General features: G+C 44.4%; 1 protein-coding gene across 12 annotated transcripts in view; it reads right to left on the reverse strand.

Annotated features, from left to right (window-relative positions):
- NAV1 (neuron navigator 1) overlaps positions 1-15,469 on the reverse strand; it is a 385,886-nt gene that overhangs the window by 40,865 nt on the left and 329,552 nt on the right. For 5 of the 12 annotated variants that reach the window (XM_033917664.1, XM_033917669.1, XM_033917673.1 and 2 more), the window contains 5 exons: positions 12,934-13,128; positions 8,147-8,199; positions 3,746-3,769; positions 3,559-3,636; positions 611-694 (listed from right to left, as the gene is read on the reverse strand). In XM_033917664.1, the coding sequence (XP_033773555.1) occupies positions 611-694; positions 3,559-3,636; positions 3,746-3,769; positions 8,147-8,199; positions 12,934-13,128 (434 nt within the window). The remainder of the gene's footprint in view (positions 1-610; positions 695-3,558; positions 3,637-3,745; positions 3,770-8,146; positions 8,200-12,933; positions 13,129-15,469) is intronic. The other 7 variants (XM_033917665.1, XM_033917670.1, XM_033917676.1 and 4 more) reach the window with 5 other exon arrangements.

Genomic DNA, 15,469 nt, shown 5'->3' on the forward strand with positions numbered 1-15,469 from the left:
GCAGGTTGAAAGGAACCTTTGACCTTTTTGGAAACATGCATAGGCTTTTCCTCTTTCCCTGGTTAAATTCTTCTGGGGAGATTTAAGAGGCTGCAGGGAATGGCAAATGCTTGAGTTGATAGCAGTGTTGAGTTGTTCTTCCTCTATTCCCAGTGTTATGAATGTTTGTTATTAGGAGAATAATATCATCAGCTATGTTTGGGAGTTAATTAACATAAGAGTATAAGAATAGCCTTACTGGGTCAGACCAACGGTCCATCAAGTCCAGTTCAGTACTCCCCCAAAATTTGCAGGGGTTCTGTTCCAGGAGCACCTGCGAATTTCGAAAAACTGCGAATGCGGTTTAGGAGCGGATCGGAGGCAGGAGAGGGCTGCAAATCGGGTGCGGGGTCATTCTTTGTATTTTCCGACCGCCTCTTCTGGGAACTAAAGTCAGATTACACCAATCAGGAGCTGCTTTGGCACTGTGGAACTGAATGTCCACGATTGTTACAACTGGAGGTGACTGGATCCGCATTCCTCAGAAGGCCCAGCGTACAGATCAAGTCCTTATGGGCAGCTGATGAGATCAATTAGGAAAATTTACTAAAAGGAAATGTCCCTCTCTTACCTTTGCCTCTGCTGTCTCTGCCAGGTGCCGGAGGCGACCAGTCATGTTCACCAGGCTCTGTTCAAAGGCCGCCACCAAGTTGGCCTAAAACAAAAACAACAATTGGAAAATCTTTACATCAAACCATGATAGTTAGCAACCTGAAAGACAGCCTGAAAGAAGCATTTCACACAAAGGTGGCTTTGTGCTCTGAATCAAGTGTAACACCAGACTAGGGGTCTCAAATTCTGATCCTTACATTGGAGGATCCTCCAATGTAGATGGACCGTGAGGCAGGCTTTCAGGATATTCCTAATGAATATGCAAGAGAGAGATTTGCATGCAGATCTCGCTCACTCATATTTATTAGGGATATCCAGAAAACCCAACTGGTTCGTGGCCATTGAGCTTGAAATGCATTACATTACATTACTGATTTCTATTCCGCCTCAACCTTGCAGTTCTGGGCGGATTACAAAAGAGACAACTGGACATTTCCAGGATAATTACAGAGAGAATTCTGGTCATTTCCAGGAGAAGTTACAAGAATAATGGAGCTGTATATTTCAAGAACTACAAGATGCTGTACAAATAGGAAATAGTGCAGATCCAGTATATATACCGTTAGGGAAGCAGTTGACATGCTTGAGGCTAAAGAGAAGGGAACTGGTGAAGGGGGGAGGAGGGGGGAGTTGCGTTGCGGGGGGTCCGGTTGGGGTTAAGCCATCTATATAAATTTTTTGAATAGGTGGGTTTTGATTTCTTTGCGAAAATATTTGTGGTCGTTTGTTGTTATCAGCAGGTTGGAGATAGTGTGGTCCAGTTTCGCTGCATGCGTCGCCAGCAGACTGTCAAATATCTTCTTGCGCTGGGTGGGGGGGGGGTAGGTAAAAGGGGTCTTAGTTCTTCTTTGCCTAGTGGTGGCGTTTTGGTACAGGCGGTTGTTTAGGTAATTGGGGGCTGTGCCATTTATTGCTTTGAATCATAGACGGTATAGTTTGAATTGAATTTGTGCTTGCATTGGCAACCAGTGTGAGTCCAGGTAGGCCGCGGTGACGTGGTCAAGTTTTCTCAGTGAGTAGATTAATCTGAGTGCAGTGTAGCCTATTCTACAAGCTCTACTAGAGCGTCCCAAGCTGAAAAGGCTCATGGCTCCTTCGCAGAACAGAACAAAAAGGGAATCGACATGTAACAAGGCATTTGGTTTTCTTAGTACCTAGTCAATGGAATCAACTTCCGAAAACTAGCCATACTGAATTGAATCATAAGATGTTAAAAAGAGCTGTTGAAAATATACTTTTTCCAACAAGCATCTGGTATCGATTCTTTTCCAAACGATCACATTTATTAATTCGAATGGTTCACAGGCAATTGACCTACTACGTAATTAATCACATTTTATTTTATTGTGTGGATAGATTTGAATGTTATCTTAGATATGAATGATGAATCTAGGTCTTCTTTTAATATTATGGAGTTCTTTTTAAGTTTCTATTTGTGTAATTTGAATGTAATCTGCTGAGAAAATTTGTAAGATTTGGTGGAATATCAATTTTTAATAAACATATTGTGCTTCCTACAGAGTCTTGCACAAAGGTGATGCCACATTTCCTACCAGTAGACAACGCTCCAAAAGACATACTAAAAATAAGATAAAGACCTAAAAAGCAACAGGTCATAAAAGGGGTCTAGGAGAATTCATTGCAGTCGTTTCAGCGCGATGAAATGGTTGCGATGAATCGCCCCATTTCGAGTCTTGGTTAGCGTGTGGGAGGCAATGCTCCCCCAGCCTCCCCCCAAATTATACCCTCCCCATCTCCTCCCTGGTCTGTGATCTGACATCTCTCCCTAGTCTTGAAATCAATGTGTTTGGGGAGGGAGGGGGGCAGAGAGAGAGAGAACAGAAAGAGCAAATAATTACAAATTAGAAAACACAAAACCCCGTATCTTGTTTATATTTCTCATATAAGCCAACTAAAAGCAATGGTCTGCTCCAGCATCGGATTGGGACGATTCATTGCAGCGGCAGTGAAACGTCCCGTGATGAATCGGCCCATTCCGCATTAAAGGGCAGCAGCAAAGCACACCTTGGAAAAACACCTAAAAATCAATCAATAAAACAGGGAAGTAGTCACGCTGAAGAATTTGGCCATTATAGATGTTTGATGGAATCTTAAAAATAACACCTCGACCTTGTTATTCAAAAAAAATCTTTCTTCCTTTTCTCTTTCCAACAGTCTCCCTATGCGGCTTCAGTACTGCTGTCTCCTCAACCATGAGGAGAAAGGTGCTGCCAAACCCTAAGGGCCCTTCTCTTGAAGACCAGGAAAGAGAAAGAAGATTCTCTGTCATCCTATCACTTCCTCACTGGGCCACAAAGAAAAGGTCTATCCTAGTTCTTCTAGAGCAGTGGTTTTCAACCTTTTTACACCTATGGACTGGCAGAAATAAAATAATTATTCTGTGGAACGGCATCGGTCCGTGGACCGGCGGTTGAAGAACACGGGGCTAAGTCGTAGGCCAAACCCCGCCCATCTCTACCCAATCTCCACCCCAGATTCCACCCCCATAATAGTACTAATTGCACCTTGCACGTCCCTTGCCTCATCTGGAAGCCTTCCCTCTGATGTTGCAACGTCAGAGAGAAGGCTTCCGGTTCAGGCGCAGGATGCCCGTAGGAGCCACTGCCTGTGGCTTTGTGCACTGAATCGGTTAGGAAAAGGGAGCTGACTCGAAGATAACGCCGCATCGATCGCACCATGGACCAGCGGTTGAAAAACACTGTTTTGGGCCTGATGCACGTGCTGGCCCTGTGGACCGGCACTGGTCCATGGACCGGTGGTTGAAGAACACTGTTCTAGAGGGGAGCATTAGTGACAGGTAGTTTAGGGGAAAGCTCTGTGTCACTTTTGTGACAAGTGGGGAGAGGCTGGAGAATCGATCATGGCTCCTCCATGAACATGACTTACATTGGCTGACAGTTGGGTTGTTAAGGTAGCCACCTTCTCTTGCGATGACTCCAGCTCTCTCCGCAATTTACGAATTTGCTAGAGGGAAGACAAAGCACATGTTGATGATTGACAAGAGATAACGTCTTCCCCGGGAGGAATCTAATGGCTGATAATGTTGCAGACATAAGAAAGAAATGCACGGTACCTCTGACTGCATCCTTTCTTCGGCCTGAGAAGAGGAAGGGAGAGAGCGCATGGTGCAGAGAAGAAAGAAGGCAGCTGGTTACAAGGAAAAGTACAGAGAAAAAGCACCAGAACCCAGCAGTACTTTTGTTAGCTGAAGACTCTGGGAAAAGTTAGAGCTTAGCAATAGGGACGTGAACAGGGCAAAGCTTTCCCCATTTGGGCTTATTTCTCAATCTTTGGACTTGTTTTTGGTTTCCTTTAACACATTCATTTTAATAACAATTCTTTAATGCACGTTAATTGACTTAATGCCCATTAATTCACAGGTTAATGTGTGTTAAACAGATTTAACATCAGGGGTCTCAAAGCCCCTCCCTTGAGGGCCGCAATCCAGTCGGGTTTTCAGGATTTCCCCAATGAATATGCATGAGATCTATGTGCATGCACTGCTTTCAATGCATATTCATTGGGGAAATCCTGAAAACCCGACTGGATTGCGGCCCCCTGTCCTACAGCAATAGTCAAGGGTTTAGGTCAGGCATGGGCAACTCCGGTCCTCAAGGGCCGGAATCCAGTCGGGTTTTCAGGTTTTCCCCAATGAATATGCATGAGATCTATGTGCATGCACTGCTTTCAATGCATATTCATTGGGGAAATCCTGAAAACCCGACTGGGTTGCGGCCCTCAAGGAGGGACTTTGAGATCCCTGTTTAACATGCACTTCCCCTTTTTACAAAGCCGCACTAGCAGCTGCTGCTGTGGTACCTGCCCCGAAGCCCGTAGGCTTCAAGAGAAGTGAAAAATAAAGGACTAAGGGCTAGATTCACTAAACCTTCCGATCCTGTCTGGCGATCGCAAAACCGGTTTTACTGGTTTTGCGATCGTTCTCCAACTCCGACCCGATTCATGAAACTGCTTCCCGATCAATCTCCGATCCGATCCACCCATGCAAATGAGGGGAAATGGCATGCAAAAGTAGGAAGCCATCGATTCACTAAGCAGAAGAAGAAACACCGATTGGGTTTGCCGATCCAAAAAGAAGCAACTGCCGAGGACCAGGCGCTTACTATCCTTACCGACTCTCCTGCCCTCTTCCGCCATGAAGTTATCAGTATCGAGATTACCGTATTTTCACGCATATAACGCGCACGTTATACACGATTTTACAAACCATGAATAACCATGTGCGTTATACGTGTGAGCGCGTTTTACAATATTTTTTTTACATTCTGATCCATCATTCCCCCTGCGAACCGGCATCCTCCCCCCCCCACTCGCATCACCCCTCCTCCCCCGTGATCCTACATCCCCCCCCCAGCACCGCAAATACAACCCTTACCCGATTGGGCACCGGCACCGGCACCAGCACCAATGCACAGCATGTGCCAGTGCCCGAAGATCCTCCCTCGTTGGTTTGGGCTGGGCTGGGGGGGAGGATGCCGGTTCGAAGTAGGCGGGAGGAGGTTTTAGCATGCGCAGTATACGCGTGTGCGCGCTATATTAACATTTTATTACATAAATCTGTGTTCCCCGCGCGGTATACCCGTGTGCGCGTTTTACACGGGTGCGCGGTATATGAGTGAAAATACGGTACAACCCCATATAAAACAACCATCAAAATTAAAAATAAAACTGTAAAGTATCTTTACATATGCGTAAGAATTCCTTTTTTATATATTCTGTAAAACATGCATTACGAGCCCGCGGTTTTAAGCTACGGGTTTAAAGCGTGTTCTGTTTGATAATCTGGCTACACAAAATAATTCACTGCATCAGTCACAAATCATTCCTTTCTAAAAATGTCCAACTCGTAGGGCCAGCAAAAGTAAATTGCAGCCACCCCTCCCCCCCCCCCTTTCTTTTGAGCTCGCTTGTGCTTTGCCGCCAATGACGTGCGTGATTAAACCTCGCCCGCTAACTACGTAGTAAGGGCGAAGAGCTAGCACATGCGTAAATTGCATCAAAAAACAACAAGGAAACTCTACACATGCATTTGGATCGCTATAAGGCGTGCATCTGATCAGATCATTTGCGTGTAGAATCTGTAGTGAATCGGTCGCTTGGCAAAACTCGGCCAAGAATCACCCAACAACGATCCAGATCGGTAGGTTTAGTGAATCTAGGCCTAAAGAATTTCAGCTATATTGTGGCTGAATATTTGCTTAAATTTAGCTGGCTAGACTTGAATCAACAATTCTTGAATAGAAGAGGAGCTATTTAAACCAGCCAGGTAGATAACCTTGACCACAAGTCTGCCCAGAATTTTAGCAGCTAAAATACAGCTTCTTGTGTCCCTTAGTCTGCAGAGATATTGCTGGCTAATCTCTTAGATGTTCACACTTACAAAACCAGTAGCAGGAAAGAGGATATCTTCTTTCTTAAAGGTCCCTCGGCCACAAGAGGGCATCCGTTGAAAATCAGGGGTGGGAAATTTCATGGCGACACCAGGAAGTATTTCTTCACTGAAAGGGCGGTTGATCATTGGAATGAACTTCCACTTCAGGTGATTGAGGCCAGCAGCGTGCCAGACTTTAAAAGGAAATGGGATATACATGTGGGAACTCTAGGGGGGTAATGTCATGGGGGGGTGGGTCATTAGAGTAGGCAGACTTGATGGGCCATGGCCCCTTTCTGCCGTCAACTTCTATGTTTCTATCTGGGTAACTATATCCAGATATTTGCAAAACAAACCTGAAAATGCATGACACTGAATATATTTGGATAAAGTTATCTGGAAAAATTTAGGAAGGGGAAAGAGAGATTGCAACTTCTATATCACCTATTTGTAGTTTTTACAACCCCCGTCAAAGCAATTTTTATTCGGGTACTTCAAGCTTCCTATCAGAGTAATCCAGGTAACTTTTAGCTGGTCAATGCTGGTTTCCTAAAGTTAAGCCACCTCCCAGGAACACTCTCGCTGCTGCCGCCTCGCTTTAGCCGAGTAAACTTTGTACTGGCTATGATTTACTTAGACAAAATTTATCCTGAAAGTGGGTGAAGAATTTTAAATATGTGGATTTGCTCAGTTAACGCCAAACGTTACCCAACTAGATCCATTTAAAAATACCCCTGATCATGTTTAAGGTGAATATTAGGACAAGCTCAGTTCCTATAAGGAAAAGGCATTGGAGGTTTTTTAAAAAATTTAAACTAATCTGCTGCATTCTTCAATGCCAAGTGTAGTGCAATTAAAATTCACGGGTATGCTGGAGAAACATATCTATCTGCTGAAGGGGACATGCATTACATGAGACAAACCATTGCCCATGAATGCAATTCCCACCCGCCTGTCAAAGTGTCATCAAGGATGGAGGGGAGGAGTTAGAACCCAGCGGCAAAAGCAGGCAGCAAACAGTAGTGAAATGATCTGAAACTCTGCATCATAAATCTCAGTCCTGGTTTTACTCCCAGGGCAGCTCCGGCTTTTTCGGTTTCTTATTTCTCTTCGAAATGCTAGAGCTGCAAGTCCACGCATGTAATAGGACAAAAGAGGACTGAGCCAGCTCGTCCTTGGTGGTATAAACCATCGAGAACCCTCAGATCACACTTTCACCACCTTTTAACCATTCCATCAATCAGACTCCTTAATTTAACTCGAAAAACGAATTTCTCGATCACAGCACCCACACTATGGAACGCAATGCTCCCAGAACTTCAGGAAGAAGCTGTTTTAGATCATTTTAAAGGCAAATTAAAAACATTTATATTTATATAAATTATAACTTTTGGTGGAACTCTTTATGCCATATCTATAAAATGGAAAGATTTATTGCATTACAACGGGGATATTTTAAGAAATTTCAGGATGTGTGGAAACAATTAACAAAATATTGTAAGGATTAATTGAAATTGTTTCCCTTATATTTATCAGTTTAAGGGGTGGGGAGGGGGATATTTTATTATTGCATATTTTATATGATAATGGAATATATGATTGGGAGGGATGGGAAAGGGGAAGGGATAAAAATTTATGTAATGTACCAATGATTGTTTTTAAGTGATATATTTATTGTTAATGTGTATGATTATATTTAACACTTAATATAATTTTGAAAATGAATAAAGAATTTTTAAAAAAATAATTTTTTTTTTAAAAAGATGCCTATAATCTTTAAAACTATTTTCTCAAAAATTCACGTACAGCCAGGATCCCTCCCTAATGTGCCATCCCTTAATGCTTTGCTATCCTATTTGAATTGTATTTCTAACCCATCTTACCATTCGTTACTGTATGTCAATGTGTTATTTGTCTGTCACCCTAACTTATAATTTTAAATATGGACACCGCTCAGGAACCTGATGAGCGGTATATTAAAGTTTAATAAACTTGAACTTGAGCAAGATGAGAGACCACATATAAAGCCCTCCAGTCCTGGACTAGAAGAAGGAGAAAAAAAAAATGGCGGGAATCCAGTCTTACTGAGGAATACGTGGATGAGGCGCTGGATGCCAGAGACAGCACGGATCCGTGAACTGAGGGAAAAGAAACACAAGAACAAAGCAAGAAAGAACAGGTCAGCTTTTTCTCATCACACAGTTTAACGCCGTATACTAGTGAGGGCGGAGCAGAATCAGAGCATCCTGGTGGCTTATCAAACTCCTACGCTCTCTGTCACTAGCCAGGTTAACACCGGTACATAAAATCCTGAATAAACAAACGTTGTGTGAAACAGATCCGAAGAAGGAAGCCTCCAGCAAGAGGTGTTACAAATATGAGTGTTGACATTATGGAATTTTAGATTAGAGATTTCTTATAGGTTTATTTATAATTAATTGAAAAAAATAAAAAAACAAATTTCAGCTCTTCAGGTAACCCACAACATTGATGTCAGTCAACACAGATGAGCGGGGGGTGACTGGGATAAAATCTGGAACTAAAAAAGAAAAATTTTAAAAGGGCAATTCTATAAATTGGCACCTAAAGATAGGCACTGAGGCCCAAATTCTGTAACCGGTGCCTACTGTTCGGCACCTATTTCAGAGGCGCCCAACAGGTTAGGCGTCTATCTAAATTGAATAACAAGCCCAATTAAGATTTTTAATCAGCACTAATTGAATCGTAGGCACCTATCAAGAAAGAGCGATTCTGTAACAAGGCGCCTCTAAAAATTTAGGCGGCCTTCAAAAAAATAGGCGCTATGCGCGTTAGGCGTGGGCGTGGCTTCGTGTTAGGCACCTTGTTGCAGCATCGCTGCTCTTAAGCGTGCTTAAGCACTCGCATGGGTGCCTATGTTTCAGTTGTGTCTAGAGCAGGCCTATGTATTGGGCGTCTCTAAAATAGGTGCTGCTCAGCATGATTCACTAAACAGCACCCAATTTTACTTGAATTGCGCTGAACGGTGCCTACTTCGGCGCCTAACTTTTGGGCGCTTCTTACAGAATTTGCTCCCCGATTCTATCTGTCTAGTCTGTTTAAACTTAGGGTCATGGACATGCTCAGAGATATGGGCATAACTTATAGAATACTACAACTTATGGGCACTTCAGTTACAGCCAGTGGGAAGCAGGGGGCAGAGTGCCCCGGGCACTATCTTGGCGGGGACGCCAGCATCTCTCCTTCCCCACTGCTCACACCAACCCAGACCTCTCTCTGATGTCACTTCCTGCTCATGCTCTCCTTCCCCACTGCTCACACCAACCCCAGACGCCAAACCTCTCTCTGATGTCACTTCCTGCTCATGGGACCAGGAAGTGACATCAGAGAGCAAGCTCAGCCAATGCAAGCAGTGGGTAGGAGACTCTGCTTGCTGCTGGTGAAGAAAAGAAGACTTGAAGAGGTATAGGGTGGGGGAGGGAAGAGTGCTACCCTCGCTAAGCCACTGGTTACAACCAGTGGCGTAGTAAGGGTAGAAGGTGCCCGGAGCGGTGGTGCTGCCCGTGAGCCCCCACCCCTGCTCCAACCCGTCACTCTTGTGCTCTCCCTCCCTACCCCCACGTACCTCTAAATCTTCATCAACTTGGGTGGCTTCAGCAGCATGCTCCTCATACCAGTGTTGGATTTCCCTCTGATGCCACTTCCTCGCCCCGTGACCCGGAAGCGATTCAGAGGGAAACCAGGCTGGTGCAAGCAACAGGCAGAAGTTGGTCACGTTAGCGAAGATAATAATGAGGTACGGGGTGGGGGGAGGAGGGATGGCGCCAGCGTGGTGGGGTGTGGTAGAGAGGAGCCAGTGTCCTCACCGACTCAGCGCCTGGTGCAGTCCGCACCCTCCTTACTACACCACTGGTTACAATGGCCACTGACTTGGCGTAACTGTTGCTGCCCACCTTTACGAGCACCGGCTTATGCCACAATTCTGTAATGAAATCCTGGCACCAAGATGCTGCAATAGAACCGGTGCTAGGCATATGGCATAGAGGTGCCTACATCATAGCGTCGATTTTCAGAACTGCCACCAAAGGATCTCGAAGTTGCTTTGTTTTGTGTAAGTTTCCCATTAAAAAAACTGTTTTATGCCCAAGGATTTAACCTTCTGCAGCTTCAGAAGAAGAAAAATTACTCCTTAAGCAAACCCTCAAAGTGAAGCTCTGCTTTGTTATTTTAAAGAGCTTTCATTTCTTTTGCATGAGTTTTTAATTTTTGCCTATCCAGAATCCAGAATCTGGTTTTAAGAAAGGTTTAGACAAGTTCTTGGAGGAAAAGTCCATAGTCTGTTATTGAGAAAGACATGGGGGAAGCCACTGCTTGCCCTGGACTGGGAGCATGGAATGTTGCTACTCTTTGGAATTCCAGAATCTTGCTATTTTAGGATTCTGAATGGAGTGTTGCTACTCCTTGGGTTTTGGCCAGGTATTAGGGACCTGGATTGGCCACCGTGAGAACGGGCTACTGGGCTTGATGGACCATTGGGATCACTTCAAGGAAGAACTTGGGGGGGAGGGTCATTAGAATGGGCAGACTTGATGGGCCGTGGCCTTTTTCTGCCATCATACTCTATGTTTCTATTGGTCTGACCCAGTAAGGCTATTCTTATGTTCTTATGTAAATCTTTGGTAGAAGACAAGCAGCAACCCCCCACCCTCCTTCTCAAATGTAAATCTGACTTGAGACCCATATTTTCTTTTTTTTTATTCCTGCCACATCAGTACATACTACTCCTCATCATCTCGATCTCACTGTACAAAATCACTACAAAAAAGTCTCTTAATCAGTCTCCCTGACACATAAATACAAGTGTAACGCCCCCACAAGTATAACAAGATATTATAAAGGAGAGAAATATAACTACCAATGCACATTATCATTTCATGCAAACGCACATGCAGCCAGGTCTGAGGTGCATAGCCCCGACAGCACTCTTCTGGTTCCTGTGAAGCACAGAAGCTGCCAAAAGGAAGAGGGAAGACAGTGCATTGCTAAATTCATAGAGGGTACCTGGTGCTGAGGAAGTGAGGGAAAAAGCTGGAGGTCAAACAGTGCAGTAGAAAGGAGACACAGGCAAGTGGGATGGGCCTGGACATCTTTATCTGTCCTCCTGGTTTTCATTTAAGTACTAATGTTATTAATATCTCATTATAGTTTGGTAGGGATACCAGACGTCCGGAAAACCCCGACATGTTCTCTTTCTGGAGGACTGTCCGAGTGACCCGATGGACTTTAAAAAAACAATTGTTTGCCTAGGTTTTTGAAGAGCGCCAAGCTCGGGGCCACGTCTGTGCAGATGTGACACGATGACGTCACATGCAGGCGTGTCACATCACCATGTCACATCCGCGCATCCTCGGAGGCCCTCCAGACATGGCCCTGAGCTCAAGGAAAGAAGGGAGAAGTTTGTGTGGGGGGCGGAGCCAGGGCAGAATGGAGCGGGGCTGGGGCAGAACGGGAGGCGGGGCCACATGTCCGGTTTTGGGTCCCATGAAATCTGGTAACCGTACAGTTTGGTACATCTAGAGCAGTGGTCTCAAACTCGTGGCCCGGGGGCCACATGCGGCCCGCCAGGTACTATTTTGAGGCCCTCGGTATGTTTATCATAATCACAAAAGTAAATTAAAACAGTTTCTTGATCATATGTCTCTTTAGCTATAAATGACAATATTATTATTAAGACTTAGCCAAAAGGAAAGATTTATGAACTATAAAGTTTTACCTCATGCAAAATTGTCATTTTTTTAATAAGACATTAACTATTTTTTCTGAGGCCCTCCAAGTACCTACAAATCCAAAATGTGGCCCTGCAAAGGGTTTGAGTTGGAGACCACTGGTGTAGAGTCACCTACTGGTTAGAGAAATAGGCTGAGAATCAGGGTTCAGGAGTGGCCCAGTGGTAGAGCTGCTGTTTCTGTGCCTAGAGGTCGTGGGATTGAACCCCAGGCTGCTCTTTGTGACCCTGGGCAATTCACTGAATCCTCTATTGCCCCAGGTACAACGGATCTGTATATATGTAAACTGCTTCAAATGTGGTTGTATAACTACAAAAAGGCAGTTTACAAGTCCTAATTCCTTTCCCTTCCATATCCCACAGTTAGTTCTTGTGACTTTAGGCAAGTTGCTTCACATATAACTTCGGGGGTAACTTTACAATAAGACTCCAAAAAACATATTCAATCAATGCACCTATTTTAATTTTCCCTATTGATGTTTTACAACTTTAAGTGGTCATGCTTTTTCGGTTTTTGAACCTAAGCAGCTTGTAAGTTGTCTTTGGGCCAGGAATGGGGGCTTGCACGATGAACTTGGATATTTATGAGTGTGCATGTCTGTGTGTGTGGTGTGGGGGGGGAGGGGGTTGATTTTTAGCAAATACTGGACCAAGCACCTCTTCAGCTTTGACTTTAGCCTTACTCAGTATAGAGTATGGAATTAAATACTGGAAGTTATGGCCACATTGACTTCTTATCAAGAGTTCAGAATAGAGCTGCGACAAGCAGTTAAGTCATGCAGCATGGGTTAAGGTTTAGCAAAAGAACAATGGGAGACCATCCAGATTTGGACAGCTAACAAGAATTTAAAGAGCTAGTGTCACTTTAAAAGTGAAAATACGATATGTGCCTTTGCCTACCGGAGAGCACCATGACCAGGCTTTACGAGACATAAGCAGTCTAAATGTCTACAATTCAAGGATCACTGGTATGAGATGCTCAGAAAATAAACTGCACTCATGTTCCATTTTCTGGAATGTGTGGCTGTATCTCCCATCCCAGTGATCAACAGACCGAGGATTGAATACAGAAGTACTGTTTCTCTAACAGCATGGATTTGGTATTCACCGGACATGGCGTTAGTCTCACCATCCTCTGCAGGGTCCCGGAAGGACCCAGAGCGTGTCATCATCCCCTTGGGTCTCTCTGCCAGGGATAGGGTGCTGCCCATTTGGGAGGTACTGTAGAGTTCAAAAGTGGAATCGTGGGTAGGGATGCTGTTGGAGCGAGAGATCCTTGGCGTAGAGGCAGTAGTGGGGCTCACTGGAAGGACAAAAGGGGAAAGGGAGCAAAAGAAAGGGAAAAAGGATGGAAAAAAATCAATCCAAGGGTTCTCATCCAGGGAGGAATTAGGAGCCACTGAAGGAGGACAAGCTTAAGGTTACTTCGCCATAGCTTACCAGAGCAGGAAGCATCATACCTGTTGCAGAGCAAGTATTTCAAGCTTCAAGATAGAGCTTTGACTCAGCTATACAGACATGCACATTTCCCACACCCCTGGGCTTGTGTTATGCCAGCTGTTAGAAGCTCCAGTGAACAATGCTGATTTTCTGCCAAGTCGCTGACCTGGAACCTTTATGACCTGCAGCAAAAACGTCTCTCTTCCACACTGCTACTGGAATGGAAGGGGAGGCCACTTCTGGCCCCGACCTGGTATTTTTAAGAAAATCAGCACTGTCAGCGACATGCACTAGATCAAAGTATCGGAGGTAGCAATTGAACACACATGTTCCTGGGTCACCTAATTAGAAAATTATCCATTACTAATACTCGTATTCTGGTTGTGCAAAGGGTCTCACTACTGCCCTGTTTAGGCTTACAGAGCCAGTGAGAGCACAGCAGTGAAATGCCTGTTATGAGAGTATCATTTCTTTGTGAATATTTGCATTTTAATCATGGATAAGATGATAGAGAGCATATGAATATCAGTGGCAACAGGTGAGCTGAAAAATAAATAGTGGCATAGAATGATATCTTTCAACCCAACCCTTCAAACCAATCCTTCTCTGTCCTCCAATATGGCCTGAGCTCTTCCCTCCCCAATTTCATCTCTCCTCCCCGCTCCTAGACTTAGCCCCTGTGTGTTGGACTCAGTTTTTCTCCTGTGGCAACTGTTGGGTTTATCATTTGGTCTCTTTTGGTGGCACTGGGACAGTCTTGCTCTCCATCCTCTAAGCCAGGGGTAGGGAACGCCGGTCATCGAGAGCCGTATTCGTGTCGGGTTTTCAGGAATTCCCCAATGAATATGCATGAGATCTATTTGCATGCACTGCTTTCAATGCATATTCATTGGGGAAATCGGCTCTCGAGGACCGGAGTTCCCTACCCCTGCTCTAAGCCCTTCTTCAAGTCTCCCACTGTGCTAGCCAAACACTTCTCTTGTCCTGGACTGCTGCTTACCTCCTGCCCACCAACAAACCTTTGAGCTCCAAAGGGCTGGTTTTGTCACACTGGAAGGTCTGATTACAGCGAGGTTGCTTTTGGAAAATACAGGGTGTCCCATAAGTCACTACACACTTAAAAAAAATAATAAAAAAAAAATTTGTTCCAAGTATCATTCGGATAGACTTGAGGCTAACAGCAAAAGACTAGTTAAGCTTTGCAGTTTTTTTCTAAGCGTATCATCCCTTAACCATGGCTCGCCAATTGACATTAGAGCAGCATTGCAAAATTGCCGCTTGCGACCGAAGGTGGCTGAAAGTTATCAAAAATGGAGGCGCTCCTGTGGAGGTATACAACTAGTCTTCGAGGCGTTGAAACGTGATGGCAAGCCAAATTGCAACGACTCTTTTGTTGATGCTAAGAGTATGAATAAACTCAGTTTCTTGTATAATTTTTAAGATCGTATTAAAAGTGTGTAGTGATTTTTGGAACACCCTGTAGATCATCCTTGTCCACAGGACCCCCCAGTGCTGAGTAGTATACAGTGTGGCTCACGGAGTGCTTAGCGCTCTAACGTCAAGGGAAGTGCATGGAGATACCTAGTGAGCTTTTCGGTTCCAAGTGAGAAAATTGTTTTGATGCTACTGGACTTCAGTGTCAGCCAAGAAACCCAGGCCACACAGGAACAGGCCAAAAAGTGGCACATGGAAGACAGAGAGATGGCCAAAATCCATTTGCTTTTATTTCTGCTATTGGAATTCCCATCCTTCTGACATCGCAACGATGGTTCTTTCTCCACAACGACCTTTCTACTATGAACAAATAAAGCAAATGTTTTTTTTTTTTTTTTTTTACCAACTCCATTTTAACGCTCGGCACCAAGTTTTGTCCATTTGGACAGCACAGATGTTCTGCTCTGGATTTGTTCCAATGGCAAGTACCAGCAAGGTGACGCACTGAGGAACTGGAAGTGATACGATACCTATGACACGCCCCAGCTCAGATGTCTGTATCTCCCAATGCCGTCCAACACTGCTGCACTTTTCCTCACAACAGACATCCCATGGTATCTTGTTCTTAAATCCTCCACACTACAGTCCTAAACCTTATAACAGTCCCTCTTATAAAGTATCCAGAATCAGATATAACTAATAACCAGCAAAAGGTAAGTGGTATACATACTGAGATGACTAAGTAGAATTAGACCACCTCAATGAAACAG

Source organism: Geotrypetes seraphini, chromosome 13 (genome assembly GCF_902459505.1).
Source record: "Geotrypetes seraphini chromosome 13, aGeoSer1.1, whole genome shotgun sequence".
Classification (NCBI taxonomy): Eukaryota; Metazoa; Chordata; class Amphibia; order Gymnophiona; family Dermophiidae; genus Geotrypetes; species Geotrypetes seraphini.